We start from the raw sequence: 22,110 nt of genomic DNA, 5'->3' as shown, positions 1-22,110 counted from the left end.
CTAAGAAATGAGCTACCACATACCTAGAAACTTGCACATGAAAAGAACCTCAAATTTAATCTAGTTCAGTGATTTTTCAGACATTAAGAATAAACAATAGAATATTTTCTTCAAAATTAAATGTTACATACATCCCCAGTTTGTGAAACATATATCAGAATTTCTATGATTGAATCAGAATTAGAAATCTGGAGCCTGTGGAGCCTACTCACTGCACATCTCCTTTGTTTAATACATATTCAGTGGATGCATAAACAACACAGATTTGAACTTCGTGGGTCCACTTATACGCAATTTTTTTTCACTAAATACATACTACAGTGCTACACACTCCACAGTTGGTTGTATCCGAGGATGCAGAACTGCAGATACAGAGGGCTGGCTGTAAAGTTCTACACTGATTTTATACTTTGCAGAGGGTTGTGCTCCTAACCCCCCTGTATTGTTCAAGGGTCACCAGTATTTCTCTACCTATTCCATTCTGGTGGACTTTGAGATAACACTTCCATATCCTGAGGCTCTATGGAAAACTCAATTTGAAAAATCACTGGTCCATTGTAAGCCCTTTCTTTTGAATAGGGTTTGGTTGACTTTTCTGGAAAGGTCTAGACAGTAAATAATGTAGGCTTTAATTGCCATATGGCCTCTTTCTCACTATTCAGCTCACATGCTGTTGCAGTGTGAAAGCAGCTTTAGACAATATGTGTTGACTTTGTTCCAATAAAACTTTAATTACAAAAGTGGACTGGGGGTGTGGGCAGATTTGGCCCATGGGCTATAGTTTGCCAAACCCTGCTTTTGAAAAATAAGGAAAGGGAGGTTCAGAAAAGTAAAACTTAGAATTGCAGAATTTTATTACTAAAGGAACTTTAATAATCCTCCTTTGGATAAGGAAACCAAGGCCCCAGTAATTCATACTACTTTACAAAGCAATTTGTGGCACATGTAACCTAGCAAAGAGTTTTATATGTATGACATCATAATTATAGTTAAGATAGTGTTTTGTTCCTATTCCAACCTGTATTTATTACTAAAACTCTCAGGCTTTCATCTCTTCTGAAAAATCTTGAAGAATCGTGCTCTCCTTAGGAATTGTAAATTCCCCAATCCTGTGACTAACATGATTTCTATTGGGACTCTTTGTTTCTCATGCCACTAACCTTCATGCTTCTAAATTTGAGTCTTCACCCAAGTGGCCCAAGTAACTTGTTGCACCAACTTTAGATGGTCTTTGTTCTAAGCATATTTCCATCCATTAGCCTGTTAAAATGTATATTTGTTATATCGAGTTTAAGGTAGTTTCTGCCAAAGGATTAGGAATTTGAGTGAATTCATCAAGGCTTTACTGAAGTTTGACTGCCCCTCATTCAGGGTCTAATGACATATTCTGTTATCTTCTACCTGAGAGTGGGTTATTCACATTCCTGAATTCCCACGCTGAGTCTAAGGCAGGCCTTGGCTTTCTTCAGTGTGTGCCAGTTGTATCAATCAGAATGGGCAAGGTTATGCTGCTAAAATAGGTAAAGCCAAATATTAGCATTTCCAAACAACAATATATTCCACCATAAAGCCTTTGTGGTTGGTAGGAGCTCTGCTTCTCTTGATTTCAGTCCTCACTCTGCTTCTGAAGCTGACGGAACAGCCACCGATGAAGAACTGCCCATCGCGGAAGTAGAGGGAAGGGAGGATGTGTTGAAGCAAGAATTAGCTCTTAACATTCATGATTGAAGTGACAGGCTCCCCTTTCAATGGCCAAAGCAAGACAAAGGGCTAAACCTGCCTTCCATGGGGCAGGGAATTCCTCAGGGAGGGAAATAGGAGAATGGTGAACTGAAGTAAAAAATCCAGCTGAGCCAGAAGCTCAAGTCTTTGTTATCATTTCTCCCTAGAGGACTAAGAGCCATCATGCAAATTAAACTCCTAGTATCCTGCCCTGATATACCAGATACCTGAAGTGGTATAAATATATCGTTTTGGCTTTTTAAATCAAGATGTGGATGTATTCCTTAACAAAAATAGTTTATTATTCATATACTATTTGAATATGGAAAATGGAAAGGACAGCTATATAGGTAGAATATAAATGTCATTTAACATTTTCGAGGGCATTTAATAGGCTTTGGATGTCAATGACTATAGATTATTTTTTCTTTCCTCCTTCACCCTACCATTCCTGAAATGCTTTCCCATGGGCCATATTTTCCTGCATTCCTTCCATGAATGTATATAACTGTTCCATCTGAACAAGCTAAGATGCTTGTTATAAATTCAGATTTCTGGACTGTACCTGAAAATAACTGTGGATGATGCTGGGAATCTATGTTTTTACCATATTTCCTACAGACATTTTATGACATTGATGTTTGGAAAACATTGTTCTAGAACATATACCTTGAGCCTGTCCCTTAAGTTTTATGAAATCTATGGCCAGACTTTGTGGCTTGTGGCCTTGGTTTTTGCCTTTTTCCTTTTTTTTTCTTTTCCCATGAGGTTGAGACTTAACCTTTTTGGCTTTGCTAATTGGCATGTGATGGATTTGTCTTTTGCTTCATAGACTCACCTTGGGTGAAAACAGTTGTCAGAAGTAAACATTACTATTTTATCAATTTATAGGCCTTTTGAATTAGAAAGGAGAAATATGGAATACAGAAGAGAACGGTAAATAGGACTCTGGAAAAGAATATTAGCATTGTGGCTGTCCTATATTATGTGCATAACACTTTCAGGGTTATAACCGAGAACCTCAGGGTAGGTCTGCAAGCATAACATGTGATCAACTTGGACGATCGTGCTACCAATTCATTCATCTCAAATTTAGTATTGATTCCTATTGTCATAGTCAAGTAAGTGTTCAGTGATTTACTTCAATTGCAATTAACATGCACAAGATGTGACAGTGGCATGGATGCAACATCCTTACCATCTCCCCCACCCCAACCCCACTAATGATCATGAGGATTGATCTGTGTGCCTCTGCAAAAACTGTGTGATTAGTACAAAAAAAAAAAATAACCTTCTGGGATCAAAGAAGACGGTTCATAGATCAAGGGTGTGAAAATAACAGAACTTAAAGGACAAATACTAAAAACTTACAGTTCAGTTCTATTTGTAGGAAAAATGAAATTATTGGATGTGCTATGTGGCATAATATTTTTTAAGGTTATTTTATTGGCTCTGTCTGAGAAAGCTAACCGAATTGAATTTCTAGTTTTCACTAAAAAGGGGTTTCAATTCACCGTCACTGGCAATGTGATGTCAAGAAGACAAATGCAATTAGATTAAGGGGATCTTTATGTTGCAGCCAGTTTTAAGTTGCGTACCATTCACTTCAGTGAGGAGCGAAGGGATGTAGCAACAATATGTTCACCAGGGCTGTGGAGAGTTGAGTTTGTCACAGTCTTATTGTTCTCTAAATATATATTCTTTATGCATGTGAAGTTTAACAGAGGGATTAGGTGAACAAACCTTAGACAAAGATTCATGAAGTTACTTTTCATATTGAATAATTCCCTCCTAGCATGTCTTGTATTCTTGTATATTGCCTCTTTGACGGTGTGCCTAGTTCAGAGTTTGGGTAGGGGTAGCCCAAAAAGGAGTGAGTGGTAGTAGTGGTGATGGTGGTGGTGTGGTAGCTGCGTACAGAAAACTGCTAATTTTCAGGCTCGTGTGCCTCTTCACACTGGATGGCCTAATGTAACCCTGTTGAATTCTTTAAGCTGATTTGTTGGATTAGTTTTATATTAGATGATAACACATCATTTTATGATGGATACTTGGGTTATAAGTATTTTATACATTGTTATAGTGACATTCTACAATAGCACTATATGGTATTTCAATTCTAATATATTAATTCTATCCTTGAATCTTGTTTGAAATTAAACATCAACTAAGTTCAAAAGTAATTATTTTTTTATTTCAACTCTATAAAGTATACAACAGGCACTCGGCAATTACAGCTGCAGGAAAAATACAGAGCAAATCAAAGCAGGTTAAGTTTATGAAAAAGTTTTTAATCTACATCAAAAGAGTGCAAGTGGTCAGTGACCATTTGATGACAGTTGTTGCATTCTGACTAACAAAGGACTCTTTCATGTAGAACGAATTGTAAGAGGACAATCAAATAACCATAGCTGTAAGAATACAAAAGATCTGAGCAGTTGTATAAACATCATACATTGAAATAAATTTGATAGATGACGCTTCAAGAAATGTCCCTTTACTTGGAAAGTCCAAACCTCTGAGTCACTGTCAAGGTCCCAGAGCTCTGTCTGTTGATGCAGGGGCAGATAAAAAGGAGGGCTAACAACTCACTTTCAATGTTTAGCTTTCTAGGTCTGTTGAAAACTTGCCTTATAAGTGATTTGCATATACAAGAACTCAGAGAAAGCATCCTGTTTTGTTGAGTGGTGCACCAAGGAACTTTTTCATCATTGGTTTCATGACGAGGCTTGGTTAGCAGTCATTTTCCAATTTTTCTTTTGAGTTGGACTGTTGTTAATGGAGTCTAAAAAATGAGATATTTTGAACTTGACTGAACTAATTTTTTTAACTGAATCTGCACAGCTTAGCAAAACAGGAATACCTGTATACAGACTGATAGTATGTCATATATTAATTTGACCTGCACATACATTTATACATTTCACAGAAATGACGCTGTATCTCATTAACAGATACACAGCTCTGGTACATTTAACAGAAATAAGAGAACAACTTCATCATTTCTGTAATTCATCAATATTATGTAATAAAGGCTTATAAATTGTTAGCAGAAAGAACTGTAAAACGCAGCAAGCTAAGAAAGGACAACATTTTGAGGTGTGTTTGTCTTCGTCATGCAGCATAACACCAAATTTGTTTTTTTAATAGGATGCCATGAATTTAAGGCACTTGCAACAATGCCAGATAGCCAGGTCATGTTCTAAACTATGGGACAGATGGATAAACAGTACAGTTGACATAATTTTCAATAATACTGACAATTATGACATTAATTCAAGTCTACTTGGACCTAAAAACATTATTCAGTACAAATTAAATGAAATAATTATGCTGTGAAACACTAAAAAAAGTTACATGTACCACAAAATATCACACAAAAATACCTATTTACATAAATATTTGTCTGTGGTCCTATTGTGAAAGAAAACATTGTTATGGATAATGCACAAATCACCTCTACTGTATGAAATCAGTTCTAATATCCTTATTTTCGGTGTGGTAGCTGACTTCTTTAAATTTAAGTTCACCATCAGTTCAGTCTTTTAGAAATGAGACAAGAAAAATTCAGTAGTTGAATTTGTATATTATACATGTGTGATTCACATGCATATCCCATAATTTTAAGTAAAAGTTATGACTTGTAAAGAATATAATCAAAATAAATTTGTTTTAAATGCCACATGGATCTGATTCCTATATTAATAACAAAGAAGGTACAAACAAATATCATTCCTAGCAAATTTCCAGAAATCGCTTCCCCTAATGTATTCAATCTAAGGTGTTACGTTGCTCCTTTCCTTGGCAGTTTTCAGTTTTCCTGTGAGTCAAGACACACAGAAAGCCCTTATTTCCCATACTTGAAGTATTAACAAGAAAGTCAGTTAACAAATCAAACAAGTTGGCGCTATTCTAACTTATCTGGATGTTCTTTAGTGGAAGAAAATATAGGGGGCATGAAAAATTCAGAAATAAAGTGAGATGTGCTTTTTATGAAGCTGACCATGAATTTTAGCCCTAGTGTCTTCATTAAGACAAGATTTAAATCCTTAAAATGCAATGTTGAAAATTAGATGAATGTTTTCTCTTAGTAATTCTTGAAAGATGTAGTTCACCTTTATTTTCTTGGTGATTGCTTTAGACATCCTAATGCAATGCCACAGGTGAAATGAACAAAGATGCAATAACAAGTGGGAGAAACGACCTACAGTTACATTATGCTGAATGCTGCTTCTTCATTCTGTACAGAACTTGTACATATTGGTTGTCTTAGACTTGAACCATAGTTCCAAATCCACAGTAAGTGCTCATCTCTGGGGCTATTGGGATATTTAAAAAGTTGCAGGAGAAGATTTTCTTACTTAAAATGACTAGGTGAATTTAATATTCTAGCAAACCTTTAGCATGCCTACACCACTGTCTTTAAAAAAAAAATCACTGAACATTGACTAATAACATTGAAATTATATTTTTAAAAGCCCAATTAAAAGCAATATTAAACTTCTGAAGTAGCATTCATAGCTGGATTTTAACTTGATATGTTTAATTTTATATTCTAAAATCTGTAGAAGAAGGTGAGTATTTTGAGGAATAGTTCTATTTTGAGAAATTGTGAGGGAAAAATCCAATAATACAAGAATAATAATAATACCTTAGGATCAAAATTTTCATTTAAATTTATTCTAATTATATATAATATGCCCTTAATACTTTTATTCTCCAAATGTTTCTTAGATCTTTATATTTTGATAACATATCATATTCTAAAGTAGTCTTGGTATGAAAAATTCAAACAAAAATCATAATATATGCCTTCTTGGATACTATATAATCTCGGTGGACATATGTTTTGCAGAACTGTCTATATTTGATTGACTTTTTAAACACTCTACTGGAAAAGAGCAAACCTCTGTTTAATATGCCATGTTCATATACAGTTCCAAATCAGGATGACAGCTCATAAAATTATACATTTGTCTAAGGAGGTACAATGCTACTTGTCCAGGAAAAGCTCCAAATGGCTGTGCTACTTTTGACAGCTAATAATTGTCAACTGGCCTGCCAACAAAGGACTCAGTTTAAATTGCTGATTCTTTTCCCCATGTGAAAAAGCAAATCAATTCGATATTTAAAATTAGTCTTTCCTAGCTAGTCTGATATTTCAGAATTGTAGTATTTCTGTTCTATTTAGCTCCAATTTACTTTTAAGAAATCGGGTTCCTGTTTCTACTCCTTTCCTCCTTTCCCATGCTAATAGACTCATTGCCCATTGACAAAAAGGTAATCACACCTGACCAGGTTCTTGTCTTGTTCCCTGACCTCACATAGGTAAGGGTTCTCATCGGGTGAATCTTAATGATTTTGTGCTTGCTTTCTTTTCTTTTCTTGGTTCAGGCCTAAGACAAGAATCTAGTTCAAATATATTTTTAGTCACCTTTCTCCCTCAACCCTAGACTATGTTGTATAAGTGAAATCTGACAGAAATTTGGTTTGATAAATTTAGTGAAAATGCTTGATTCTCTGGCTACACATGTAATGATTAGAATTTGTGTTGTCTGTTTAGACACTGACATTTACAGATGAAAGATATACATAGCACCTATATATAGTTTTTATTTTTTTGGATGGATCTTAATCCCTCTCCAACCCACCCCACCCCACCCTACCCTAAGGGTTTATTTTTATAAAAGGGAATATTTGAAGCCTCAGTTTGAGGGTGTGTTAGATAAATAAAAACCAATTGGCTGCTAGTCATTTATTTCCAGGACCATCTTTAAGCACACTATTTTAAAAAATATGAAATGGTTTGTGAATTGCTTTTTTCCCACTCTGTCATGCCAATTTATCAAAAAGAAAAAAATATCATGCATGTTGTGTTCTTCAGTCCTCTGTGAAAACACATATGTACCTGCTATGAGAGTTCTCAGCAGAATCCATAGCAGTTGTGCTTTTTATCATATCAATTTTTAAAATCTGTCAGAAAGGAAAGGTAACATTCAGTCTTGTCATCAGCACTGCTGGGAAAGAAAATCATGAAACTTCTAGCACTGGTTTGACATGAACTCTGTGACCAGCAGATGTGTGGTCCTCTTGTGTACGGTATTTACACCAGCTTGCAGTAATAGAGTCTACAACCCTCACTTGAAGAAAGGGAAGAGTCCAGCTTTTGTACCACAGTAATCTAATCTATATCGTACCCAATATATTATTTTTTGATCTTCTTGATAATTCTAGCACGGTACTGACTCTTTTTGAAGTGTTTCTTACAGTCTTTCAAATTATAATCAGAGCAAAGCAAGATCATTGTAACAGTAGGAAACATTTCTTTACTGGTGAAAGGCTTTGCTTCAGGACCACCATGTCAACTGTTATTTTTAGGTTCAAACAGAAAACATGTAAAGAGCACTATTGTCATCTAAGCAGTAAGTCCTAATGCCACTGTAGTTACTGGAGCAGCATCGATCAAAGGCATCATGGTGACCCCGAGCACTAATCTTCTCTCTTTCCTTCAGGTCTGCTGGCAGCTGTGTCTCAGAGAAAGCTGTCTTCAGCAAGGCAGAAGCAGGTAAGAGAAATACATTAGAAGTCTACGTCCCATCCTGAGTTGTCATCAGGTGGTGGTTCATCATTGTCCTCAGGGAAACTGTCAAAATTGCTTGTGTCTGTGGGTGATGCAACCTGTGGACAAGAGAACGAACGGTAAAATTTTCTGATTTTTTTAGGGGCCTTCCAAGCTAGATTTTTAAAACATTCTTTATTCATTCTGTATTCAATGGCTATTTTTGGAATGTCTACCATGAGCAGGTTTGTCCTTTGTATTGGGGGTTACAGTGCTGAATACACTCTAGGAAAGAATAAATTGTGTGATTAAAACAAATAATTACAGCTGTAGATAATTATAAACTTTGGTTAGTGCTATGAAGAAAAAATACAAGGTGTCATGAGTAAAAAAGAGTGATTGTGGAAAGCCTCTTTGAAAAAGTATTAAACCTAAGAATTAATGGTTTCCATAAAGAGGGTATATATAGCACATGCAAAGGTCCTGAGGTGAGAAAGAGAGAGCTCCATGCTATGAAGTATCTAAAAGAGGTCAACTTGGCTACTGTATAAAAGAGGAGGGGAGTGAAATGAGAAATAGGCAGAAGTCATCTTAAGGATTTTCATGTATTTATTCTAAGTATGATAAAAAGCCATTTCTAACCTTAAGCAAAAACTCTTACATGTTTACTGGGCAAAGTCCAATCTGCAGAGCATGAGTAAAAGCAGTAAATTTCCCTTATATTCTATAATATTTAGAACCTCATATTCTATTTTATATACATATATATTTCCCCCATATAATTTAACACTACTGATTGCATAAAAGGAAACCCCTGGTAAATATAAGTTAGGATAATTTAGACTTAATATTTACCTCTTCAAGTTTCTTATACTGTTCTTGTTCTAAAAGTAAAACTTTATGAATGCAATTAGCATCTGTAATTTGCTTTGTGAATAAACATAAATATTAGCATAGAAATAAATCTTAGAAGTAGGAAAAATATTTCTGTAGAAGAAGTGATCCTAAATTAGTCCCAGAAAGTATATAAATGAAAGGCTCAGGACTGCAAAGCAGCCCTCTCCTCCTTAGTTAAGAGACATCACATTTTATTCGCTAGATATAGTATTGTATCTATAAATGGAGTCAATTGAAATCTATTTCAGGTTAATAGAGTGTAAACACTTAGTCTACTTAGTGGATTAGCAGTTTAACAAAACACCTGATGTGTTAAGAAAAGAGAATTTAAAAGAACACCAGTGTGCTTAGGAGTGCTATGTGGGCAGAGGAGGAGGAGCTATGTGGGGCATAAGTGAAACAATATTGGCCCGGAATTGAAAGCTGTTGAAACTGGTTGCTGGACTGTTGACCACACCCAACAGGAAACCAAAGGGCAGGGAATGTTTTGATGTGGTCCATTTGGGTTGGACTCTTGGAGACAGAGCATGGTGGAGAGTAAACTGAAATCATAAACAGAAGGTAACAATAGCAGATAATCCTAACTCACACCAAGTATACTCAAGTACACACTAAATTGTTAAGAACTTATTGCATCTTGTATAGAGAGAACACGTATGTGCAGAAATTTAAAACAGTGTACATAGTTTTGGTGGTAATTCATGAATATGACTAAATAAGGTTGTGAATATATTCTTGGGCAAATATGTATAAAGGTTTTATATTATGGGGAAAAAAGATTCATGATACTCTTCTGTCAATATTTAACACTGTTTTTAAGCTTGGATTTTAGAAGATGTCACTATTTTAATCTGGTATTTCTCCTATAGTTTATCTAATCTGATCATAGGATAAAAATGTAAAAATAGCAGACCTTTGATGACTGACAAACACCTTCATGTGTGTCACACTAGTACAAGCTGGAAAGTCTACTTACACTTGGTATTATAGGAGGTGTCAAGGTGCCTTTTCTTAAGCCTTCCCAATTAAAGCCCTCAAACCATCTAAGAAAGGAAAAGAAGTAGACAGTTAAAGACATTTTACCTCAGCTGAAGTCTTTGCATTGCAACCTATATATGATGTCCGTGACTGATGGAAAATAGGCAAACATTTTCAATTTAATTGCAGGTTTTTAAATGTTAGCTTATTAAATGGAATGCATATTTTTAAAAAATCTAATTGTCAAAATTTTAGACACCAATTAGAAAGCAACTCCTTTTTATTCTAGTAATTTCAGTCATAATGTCTCTAGGACCTTGTTCCTACACAATCATTATAACTTAATAAATGCCATAATATGCTGGGCCCTACAGGATATTTATTTTAAGAAGGTAGAATCAGGGCATGAAGTGTCAGGACAGAAAATTATCTTTCCATCTTTGTCACTGATTCAGTGGGCAGCCTCAGTTAATTAACCTGTTCACATCACTGTCTTGGTCTCTAAGTATCCCATTTTCTTTTTTTTTTTTTTTTTGGTAGAATATTTTTTTTGGTAGAATAAAGGTATTTTGTGTATGGCTTTTCTGTAGAAATGAGGGCCAAATATCACAAAAGGTTTTTTTGTTATTGTCTTTGAAAGGTTTCATCATTCACAAATGCTTACACCAAATTCCTCGCAGGCCTTTTAGACATTCATAGGTATTTTGGTAAACACATTCCTCTTGGTAGATATGTGAATTTCCTGTGCATGTTACAGAAACAGACTAATAGGGAAAACCAATATGGTCTTAGTTTAGCTTCAGATACATCCAGTCAACATGGATAAGGTCTGATATTTAAGATGCTACTATTGCTTGGAAAAAAATAGATGCTATGACAGAAAAAAGACCGTACTCTAACTAGGAAATGGTTGGAAAAATATATTTTAGGTTGAGTCAAGGAAATGAGGCATGATATATGGTGGAGTACTTTTGTTTTTAATATTCTGGTAGAAAATAGAATTCCAGGATTAAAAATATATATTTCTTCTTCATGCTCGAGGAAAAGTGCTAGTTAGTTTGAGTCAGGAAAAACTAAATTCAGTGAATCTGTTGTTTAGAATGTCAGAGGGTCAGATGTGTCTAAATAAAGTCCCAGAGATGCAACTCAAAAGGTCTTAAATAACAAGGCTAACTAGTCTACATGTCTCCTTGGATATTCCCATAGACTAATTGCATCAGTTATATACAACCACTAACTTAAAAACATCAGCCTGGGAAAATACTTTCTGAACTCTCAAACCTAAAGTTATAAAGAAAGAACACTTACTTGTGCTTTTGAATGTCTTTCACTCCATTTTTCAAATTCCCTAATCTTTCTGATGGATTATCCCTAAAAATAAAATAATAATTGTTAAGGAATCTAATTGTTTCCATATTATGATCCTTTATAAAATAATGTGGTTGAAATGCTTACCTGCATAGTTTTTTAATTAAATTAGCAGCATTTTTGGCAATCTTCTTTGGAAATTCTATCATGTCAATCCCCCTCAATATGATGTTATAGGTTTTCATAGGATCTGGGCCTGAGAAAGGTGGGCTGCAAGAATGAGAGACATGAAAAGAGATAGTACTTGGTTTTCTAAAAAAGAACACTTATTGTTATAACTCCACAAATGACAATTCTTATTTGGGGACATATATTAATAGTGATAGTGAAATGAAACTTGATTAATGGCAAAACAGTGTGGAAATGTTTCCAAGCAAATCGTTTAGCAAAACCCATAAATAGGTCAAGTTTGTCCACTGTTCCCCTCATTTCAGTGCAGGTGACTAACCCTTCTTGCTGTCCTTAGTCATTCAGGAAACCTCTCCTACTTTTGGCCCTTTCTCACACTTATCAGCTCACTGATTACACTTGGGATGAAGTCCAACATCATTAGAATGGGCTACAAGAACATCACTGATATGACCCCCATCTCATGCCATTACCACGCTCACTCACTGGGATCCAGGCAGACCAGTCTTTCTCTGCTCCTCTGAAGTACCCAGCACTCTCCCACCTCAGGGCACTGTTTATTTTGCCTGAAAGGTACTTCCCAGGCCTCCTGGCTAATGCCTAACTTACTAAGTGTTATGCTGCTTACTCAAAAAGGCCTGCTCTGATCACCCAAAGGTAATGGATCATATAACCATTATCAACCAACAAACATAATGTAATAATCTAATCAATCTAATACTGGAATTTAAACTTTAGTCTAAGTTAGATTCACCTGTTACACTCTTATAGAACCCTTTATGCCACTTACTATACTTTGTAACTACTTCATTTTGATGAGTATTTGTTTTATGTCTGTCTTCCCTTCCAGTCCCTGCTGGTATTCCCAGAGTCTGGTGGAATGCCTAACACATAGTAAGTGGTCAGTAAATATTTGTTGAACTAATGCTTCTACAGAACAGCACTCTTCCTATCCTTTTCTCCCTCTTTATCCGTCCTCAGTAGATAACCTAACGCAAGACATCCTCTTTGTGGTACCCAATCCCTCATAAGCCAGATCTGTTGGGTTATTTACCTATCTACCTTTGGACTGTGGCTTTGTGTCAGGCTCAGGGAATACAGATGTGACTAAAGTCAGCTCCTTCCATCAACTTTCCCACAGTTCAGAAGGGAGGTTATGATGTGCCTTGACAGCTGATTTCTTTGGAATTAATTATTCTCCGAATATAGGGTTCATTCACGTTTCTTGGGGGAAGACGTTTTCTGGATTATTTTTTGTCTATCCATAAAATAGCAGTTCAAATATTCCTTATATTGAGAAAGAATATTTCCTTCTATTGAGAAAGTTGAAAACAATGAATTGCTTAAAAAGGGCTGTGGCTGTGATAGAATCTGCATTAAGGTTTTGTCCCTATTTTCTGTAACAAGTACTTTCTATTTACTTTGTCATTAACTGTCACCTGTCACATTAAACCACTTTTTATAATGTCCAGTTCTATTTAGTATTCTTAGAATTTAAGAATTTTCTCTTTACATAATGTTATGATTGAATATTTTCTCTACTCTCAAGTTAACTTGCCAGTTTTTATTTTCACTTTAAACATGAAGAACCACCACATCTTGGATTTTCTTGTTATCAACTTAATGTTGGTTCTAATTTATATTTTTGCATTGATTTTTGTTCTTTCTAACATAATTTTATTAAGTGACTTCTGTGGTTTTTGCAAGCCATGCATGTTCTGTCCAAGATATTCAGGCAATATGTGAAACATATAAAGTAGAAAAAAGTAAAGTAAAAACCAACACCACTAAATAATTGACATTTGATGAATATAAATTTCATACATTTCTCTATGTAGATGGAGAGACACAGGATTATGATATACATGCTTTTCAAAATAAAGTATTCAATTTAATTTCACTTGAAGTTAAGCTGAGGATAAAACTGAAAAAAATGCTAAATTTCAATATGTGCTTCTTCACCAACAACATTAAAAAATGTTTTTGCCCAGAAATATACTCATGCACCTCTGGTCAATTAATCTACAACAAAGGAGGCGAGAAGACAGTCTCTTCAATAAGTGGTGCTGGGAAAACTGGACAGCTACATGTAAAAGAACGAAATTAGAACACTCCCTAACACAAAAACTCAAAATGGATCAAAGACCTAAATATAAGGCTGATACTATAAAACTCCTAGAGGAAAACATAGGAAGAACACTCTTTGACATAAATCACAGCAATCTTTTTGGATCCACCTCCTAGAAATTAAAAACAAAAATAAACAAATGGGACCTAATTAAAAGCTTTTGCAAAGGGAAACCATAAACAAAATGAAAAGACAGCCCACAATATGGGAGAAAATATTTGCAAATGAAGCAACCACCAAGGGATTACTCTCTATCAAAAAAAAAAAAAACCCAATCAAAAAGTAGGTGGAAGACCTACATAGACATTTCTCCAAAAAAGATGGCCAAAAAGCACATGAAAAGATGCTCAACATCACTAATTATCAGAGAAATGCAAATCAAAACTACAGTGAGGTGTCACCTCCCCTGGTCAGAATGGCCATCATGAAGAAGTCTACAGACAATAAGTTCTGGAGAGGGTGGGGAGAAAAAGGAACCCTCCCTGCACTGTTGGTGGGAATGTAAATCGGTGCAGCCACTATGGAGAACAGTGTGGAGGTTCCTTAAAAAACTAAAAATAGAATTACCATATAACCCAGCAATCCCATTCCTGGGCATACACATCTGGAGAAAAACATGATACACACACCCCAATGTTCACAGCAGCACTGTTTACAATAGGCAAGACATGGAAGCAACCTTAATGTCCATCAGTGAAGGAGTGGATAAAGAAGGTGTGGTACATATATACAGTAGAATATTACTCAGCCATAAAAAAGAATGAAATAATGCCATCTGCAGCAACATGGATGGACCTAGAGATTATCACACTAAGTGAAGTAAGCCAGAGAAAGACAAATATCATATATCACTCATATGTGGAATCTAACTTAAAAAAAGCAAATGAACTTATTTACAAAACAGAAGCAGTTACAGATATCAAAAACTGATGGTTACCAAAGGGGAAACGTAGCAGGGAGGGATGAATACACACACGCTACTATACATAAGATAGATTAACCAACAAGGACCTACTGTATAGCACAGGGAACTCTACTCAATATTCTGTAATAACCTATATGAGAAAAGAATCTAAAGACTAGCTATATGTATAACTGAATCACTTTGCTGTACACCTGAAACATATGCACAACACTGTAAATCAACTATACTCCAATAAATTTTAAAGAAAAAATATTTTAAACACTTTGAACTTGGAGTTTTCTTTTTTATAACGACATAATTCAATTGTAAAAAATACTGAAGATTCCTAATTGTGAATTATGAGAAATAAGTATTCCTATAGTCATTCCTACCTTCTCTCTCCCACCTTAACTTTTAAAATTGCCAAAGACTATAACATTTCCATTCTGCTCAATAACCAAATCTACTTTGAGTCATCTCTTAGTTGACTTGGTCATACAGTAGTGTTTCTAAGAAAGCCCTGGGGTACACACTTTATATGTTGTCTTTATATTTTAAGAATAACTTAATTTCGTATAAATTAGTTGAGTTGTACTCTGTCTCTCTCAGAACTATGTAGTTCTTAATATTCTATCTTTTGGCATTAAAGGTGCTATTGAGAAAGTTGAGGCCAACTTGAATTCTAATCCTCACTCCCATCATCATATATGACATGCTTTTGTAGCTTAGAGACTATATGATTATTCCTTATCATTGAAGCTAGGAAATTGCACTAGGACACATGGTGGTGTTATGACTCTGTTTCCCCAAGGTCACTGTTGATCAAAATGATCCACTGAGACCATCTGTGACTGGTCTATATCATGAATTTTCTATCATGTAATTGAGTATGTTTTGTATCCCACTTGTAATCGTCTCTTTATATACATAGTTGTTTTTCCTATTTCTTGGACTTCTGTATCTTCTTTCTGTAATAATTTCTATATCCTTTTTTCTTTTTTCCTAAGGTCTATCTACTGTCTCCCTGGCTGGGTTTTTAATTGCTATTATTCTATTTTTCTGTTGCTTATAATATGATTTTCAGCTTTGTACTGTTCTTGAGCCCTGCAAGTTTACTACTTTTCATCTATGAACATTTACAGACATCTGTGAAGTTACTATTTTAGAGATCATGCTTTCAACAGCCGCAAAGAAATTCTAGATAACAGTTTGAACTCTTCCCATGTTTCTCTGAATCATTCCTCCTGTGGTATTTAGCTGCCTTTGCCTATGTATCTTTCATCTAAAATTAACAGAAAACACCAACGAGGTTTATTAATTTGAAGTCAACATAAGAGTTTCGTTTTGTGAATAATGGTGTAAAATGTCCACAAGTGGGCTTCCCTGGTGGCACAGTGGTTGAGAGCCCACCTGCCAGTGCAGGGGACACGGGTTCGAGCCCTGATCTGGGAAGATCCCACGTGCTGCTACGGAGTGGCTAAGCCCGTGCGCCACAACTACTGAAGCCCATGAGCCTAGAGCCTGTGCTCCACAACAGGAGAGGCCACTGTAATGAGAAGACTGTGCACCACAACAATGAGCCCCTGCTCTCTGCAACTAGAGAAAGCCCGTGTGCAGCAATGAAGACTCAAATGAAGCCAAAAATAAAATAAATAAATAAATAAAATTAAAAATGTCCACAAGTGAAATAAAAAATAACTGTTCCTGGCAATGGTAGTACTAGTAGTAGGTGTTAGCATCAATGGAGTGCTTCCTAGATTCACTGAATCCTCACAAATAACCGTGAGACTAAAAGTCCCATCTTCCTCTCATTTTCACTGTAGCTACTTAGTTCTCTTAATTAATTCTTTCACATTCCACTGCATGCTTCTTCTTAGATCTGAATTATGGCAATTATCTTCAAACTAGCCACCCCATCCCTCTTCCAATTTGCTCTACCCATTACTGCCAGCTTGTTTTCCTTAAATACCACCACACATGTCACTCCTTTATCAGAAAATCCTCCATGAGTCCCTCTCTCGATGGAGTCCAAACACTGAGGTACAGCAATCATGATTCTTGAAAGATGACTCTTTTGGATCTCCTGTCATTTCCTAACATGAACCTTTTTCATGTCTTTGCCCACTGCTCCCCCTCTATTTAAGCCCTACCTTTCTGCCTGGAGTGAACTTTGCTGTCTGTATTCTTCCTGCAAGGCCCAGCTAGTCCTACATTCTTCAAAAGCCTCCCTGGACAAATTTAACCTTCTTCTGAACTCTTCAGTTCATAATGACCCTCTTAATTATTGTCCTGAGCACAGGGCTTGGTGGCGTATTTGTTCCTCTTTTCCTTGAGTTCATAGTCCGTTTTATACCTGGTCGTATCCACAGTACCTTTTTTAGTTGTTGATGACTACAATATCATTACACAACAGATCTGCAAAGCATTTACATTTCATTTAGATATAACAATTGCTAACAGGTTCTCTTATTTCTATAAATAGTTGACTATATTTTTATATGACTTTCATCTTCCTTGCTGGCTAAATGACTAGGCTCAGAGATCTCAAAGAAAGACACTAGATGATTCCACATTCACATATGTATAAATAATGAGAGTTGATGTTGGGTTTGTTCCCCTCATCTGACCCATTTTAGTTTTTACTTTATGAATTCCTGGTTATTTGCATAACTAATTAAAAAGTGTGGTAACAAGATCTGGTGAAAGTACTTTAAGATGGTCTCGTCAGAGTGACAAAGACAGGAGTGTGTAGCTGTTTGCTGGTCTATTTTTATCAGCAGTTCTCTATCAATGTCCATACCTGCCAGTCAGAAGTTCATACATTAGGATTCCCAGTGACCAATAGTCGGCTGAAATGTCATGGCCTTTGTTCAGGATGATCTCTGGGGCTACATACTCTGGAGTCCCACAAAAAGTCCATGTTTTCTTTCCAAATCCTATTTTCTTTGCGAAGCCAAAATCAACCTTACAAAGAGAGAAAAAACAAGATATTCCAAGCCATTTTTGATTAAGCTTAAAAGCAAAAAGTTACTTTGTTGAAGTATGCTGATGATAATAATAAAATAAAAACAGATTCGAACTATTGTAGTCCTGTCTTCTAAAAGAAGTCCTCTGTATATTTCAAACAAACAAAGCCTCCCTGCTCAAGCTCAGTTTCAAAAGGAAAAGTTGAAACCTTAACATAGGGTAAAATTCACATCATCGAAAAGAAAGGCAAACTTTTCTTTATGGAAATACTTTCCATTTTTCCTTCTTTTATGCCAGTGGAGGTTGGGGTATAAACAAATAATTTCTCCTTTACTCAGGCATATTTTCCAGATATCTGCTGGACTTAATGAAGTTGACAATTCATTTAGTTTTAATTGAGAAGCCATTTTTATTGTTGAAGAAGCTGAGTTACAAAGCTATGGGACCAATAACTCTGTCCTTGGAAAACAAAGAGATAAAATTGAAACGTATTCTTCATTTTTCTAGAAAACTTTTGAAGCAGGAGCCTCAAATGCAGAAAAACACTTTTTTTTCTAAAACAACTGGTTGAGAATACAAATAATTAACTACCATTGATGTGATTTCTTTGAAAATCTTAGGTTGAATAAAAATTCCAAAAATTAAAAAATCAGACACTGAAAGATCCAAAGTCTACAAAAGTTACACATTTTAAAATAAGAGAACTTCCCTTCTACTGTAAATCTTTAGAGCTCTTGGCCAATTTTATTATTACTAATATTATTACTAACATGGCCTGGATAACATTGCCAGCAAGCCCTTTTTTTCCATTAGCATTACAGTATTCTTAAATCTAAGATAATGATTCATGGTTCTCCACATATGACCTATTCCTGTTGGATGGCAGAAACCCAGCTAGACATAGGACTTCTACAAAGCTTTTCTGGGTCTATGAACACATGCAAGCAAGCACGAGCCTATTTAAGCATGTTTTGCCAGCATATTATTAATTCAAACCTTGCCAATTTAATTTCTCATAACCTTTACATAACTTGAAAGAATAGTTAGTTGAAAACAGTAACGCTACAGGCTGTTCATTAGCCAGTATTTTAAAGTTCAGGGCAGAAACCATGTGTGAAACACACTGACCAATTTGGCGTAACCTCGGTGGTCTAGGATGAGATTTTCTGGCTTGAGGTCCCTGTAAATGATTCCTTTGGAATGCAGATAGGCAAAAGCTTCTACCACACATGCTGTGTAAAATCTGGTTGTAGAATCTTCAAATGAACCTCTGAGACACAGAAAATGGAATAAAAAGTAGGCAAGAAATTAGTTTGTCTAATCAGGGTCAGTTTCTTATGTCACTATATTCCTACGCCAGAATGTGACCCCAGAGACCAGTGTCCTAGTGGCCAAATGTCATAGGGCTACCTTTGCATACTGGGTTTTTAAAAGCATCTGAGGGTTAAGTCAAGGAATTCTTTGCCCTTATGAGTAGGATGGTTAAATCTAACTTCCTGAATACACTGAAGAGGAGGTCAACCACATACCACGTTTCATGTACTTCGTGGATTCCTCACAACAGCCCACTCCAGTGTTAAAAGGCAGAGTTACAGAGGTGGGCAGAAGAGAGGCAAATCCTATTTTAGACCTCGTCTAGCAAGGGGTGTTTTTTAAAGAAGGGTTTATGAGTTTAGTCATATTTATTCTTAGTTTGTTTTTTTAATCTTTCTAAATAATAGAGATGTGGCTCATGAGTGTGAATAAAAGTTAATGTTTTCAAAGAACCACTTTGGAAATGAGTTACAATGCTACTGATAACAGATCGCAATCTAAGTATTCTGTCTGAAACTTGTCAGCAAGAAAAATAATATCTATTTCCTATGCTACTGCCTTCTTATTACAAGGAAAAGATGGAGCTAAAAGATAAGAAGGAAAAAAGTAGTTGGAAGGGAATGTTTATTAAACTTGATTGTGATGTTTAGCAAGAAAGCTTTTTGTCTCTCTGTACATGTATGCGTGCATGTGTGTGTGTTTATTTAATGAAATAACAGTAAAGGAAAAAACCTTGGCATCTAAGGTTGACTCCTTAGTTCTAGGGCAGAACCTTTATACTTTACCTGTTTTTTTTTCCCCCATGGAATCCCTTAGAAAGATAAACTGCTTTTTTTTTTTCTCCCTCTTCTTTCCCAAGTAGTAGTAAATGCAATTAAATAATTTCATGAAAATTCAAGAACATTAGTATGAACATCAGCTCTTGAGTTGGCTAAGATGTAACAGGACAGCAAGCACTCAGGTGGTTTTGGGGAACATGCAGCAAAGCGGAGGCCCAGAGCTCCCTTTCATGAGAGTCACTGATACCAGTTTGCATCTTGCTCACATTTGCTTCTTTTTCAATATTGAGAAATAAATTCTAACAAACCAAAAAGTAGGATACGGCTGCTATCTTGCAAAATTTATCAGTGGATCTAAGGCTAAAGCAGCCATCTTTCAGGTCATGTTTTAGAAATAGGCAGTGTCTTCCAGAAACGTATAGTCTTCATTTTAACTACTAATGTCCCCTGAGTTGTCACTGAAATAATTAGCTCTTCCCAAAGGGAATATCCTTCTTTTGAAATACAATTCAGGGCATGATGATATCTACTCCTCTAGATACTAGAGTCTTAACTGTAATCACTAAGTTTCTAGTATCTCTCTTCAACAATATCTGGATGGAACAATTGTGAATTTATAAGGACAAGAAAAAGTTTGAGAAGAATTGCATCTATATTAGGAAATGAATGGTATACATTATGCTGCAATTGTTTTCTGACTCGGAGCTATCTTTGCAGAACCAACACTATATAATCCTGTGTATTGGGAAAGGGATTAGAATAGTACCTTAAAGGTCCTTTCATCTTTGTCTTTAATTAAGTATGTTTGTCTATCAAGAGCAGCATATTTCTTTGAGAGATCATTTGCCTGAAATAGTAAGCATCCATGTGTAGATAATTAATGAGAAACTTTATACTGAGTGCTGTATATGACTTCAATCCCTTCTCAATGGAGAGCACTGCAAAGCAAAACAATCTAAACAAAACAGTACATGGAATAGAGCTGTGTCTTTTTTCACATTACATGCCTTGTTTTAATACGAAAATTGATTACTTCCTTGTATCAGGACTGTCTAATTGCAATATGGGTGGGCCTTTTCAAAAGTCTACAATTCTTGCTTCCTGTTAGAAGAAGAGTTATTTCTGCAGTTGCGATGCTGGGCAACAGATCTGTTTCCCTTAATATTCAGTTGTTAATAAAATGGAACCAAATGTACAAATGCATTGTTTCTGTAAAGAGAGTACACACTTAATGAGAGATCAATTTCTCATGACATCTCTGAATGGTATTCATATTTATATTCTGAACAAGCTGATCATTAGCAGAAAGACAAAAAAAAAAAAACCCTAATACAAACTCAAATTCTTCAGAGGAGGCAGTAGGTTACGAATGTGGACTCTGAATGAAGCAAAAACCTGGGCTCAAATCTGGCCTCCACTTACTGTTTAATCTTCAGTAACTAACTGTACCTCTCCAGGTCTTAGTGTTGTCATGTGCAAAATCAGGCTAATAACAGAAACTCTCTCTTTGGGTGGTTGTGAGGATACAAAGAATTTGAGGCGTGTATTAGAATAAGTGCCTGGCACACATCTGGTACTCAGTAAGTAGTAGCCATTATTATTGAGCACCAAAAAACTCTTCTTTAGCGCCTCCAGTGTCTTAATCTAGGAAAAGTGACAGATATAGGACAGTCTTTTGGGGATGGGAGTTCGCAACTCTATCAATACTACTGAAATATTGGATTGGCCAAAATGTTCGTTCGGGTTTTTCCTTTACCTGAACGAACTTTTGGGCCAACCCAATATTTGCTGCTTCTCACTGCAAAGGCTAATTGCCGTGAGTCAGCTCTGAAGCGTTTTCTGCTAATCTCTGTTCTTTTCACTTTCTCCATGCTTCTCACAAGTGTACAGGTGAAAATTATCCTTATATTGCTTACCAATCAAAACCCTCCTTTTTTTTTCAGTCGGAGCGCAGGGAGAGGACTGGGGCTGGCGGCAGGAAGAGAGCCTGAAGGGGTTAGTGCACCACGGCTAGCCCGGAGGGAGTCCGGGGAAAGGGTCTGGAGCTGCCGAAGACGCAAGAGACTTTTTTACCTTTTGTTTCCTGGTGCGCGAGGAGAGGGCATTAAGAGGGCTGCTTGGGGAAGCGCCGGAGACAGGCGCGAGCCTCGGATAAGGCGCGGACCTCGGAGACGGGCGTGGGACGCTGGGGCTGCTGCCGCCGCCGCCGCGGGGCCTGTGTGCGAGCGCGGGTCACTGTCCGCCCCGCCTTCTGGGGGGCCTGTGCACCCCGCCACTGCCGGGGTCCCGGGACCCGGGGACGGCTTTCCCGGGAAAGCGCACGGAGCGCCTCAGGCTGCTGCAACGTCACGCCGGCCTCTGCCGC

General features: G+C 36.4%; 1 protein-coding gene across 2 annotated transcripts in view; it reads right to left on the bottom strand.

Moving 5' to 3' along the window:
• Positions 1-3,894: 3,894 nt before the first annotated feature.
• Positions 3,895-22,110, bottom strand: part of PRKG1 (protein kinase cGMP-dependent 1) — a 1,262,482-nt gene continuing 1,244,266 nt past the window's right edge. For both annotated transcript variants that reach the window (XM_060102657.1, XM_060102651.1), the window contains exons 13-18: positions 18,781-18,922; positions 17,486-17,649; positions 11,612-11,734; positions 11,465-11,527; positions 10,155-10,221; positions 3,895-8,400 (exon numbers count right to left, since the gene is read on the bottom strand). In XM_060102657.1, the coding sequence (XP_059958640.1) occupies positions 8,302-8,400; positions 10,155-10,221; positions 11,465-11,527; positions 11,612-11,734; positions 17,486-17,649; positions 18,781-18,922 (658 nt within the window). In that variant the 3' untranslated portion in view covers positions 3,895-8,301. The remainder of the gene's footprint in view (positions 8,401-10,154; positions 10,222-11,464; positions 11,528-11,611; positions 11,735-17,485; positions 17,650-18,780; positions 18,923-22,110) is intronic.

The sequence above is a fragment of the Mesoplodon densirostris genome, chromosome 1 (genome assembly GCF_025265405.1).
Source record: "Mesoplodon densirostris isolate mMesDen1 chromosome 1, mMesDen1 primary haplotype, whole genome shotgun sequence".
Taxonomy (NCBI): Eukaryota; Metazoa; Chordata; class Mammalia; order Artiodactyla; family Ziphiidae; genus Mesoplodon; species Mesoplodon densirostris.
The sequence above is the reverse complement of the archived record's forward strand: the minus strand, read 5'-3'. Positions and strand labels throughout refer to the sequence as shown.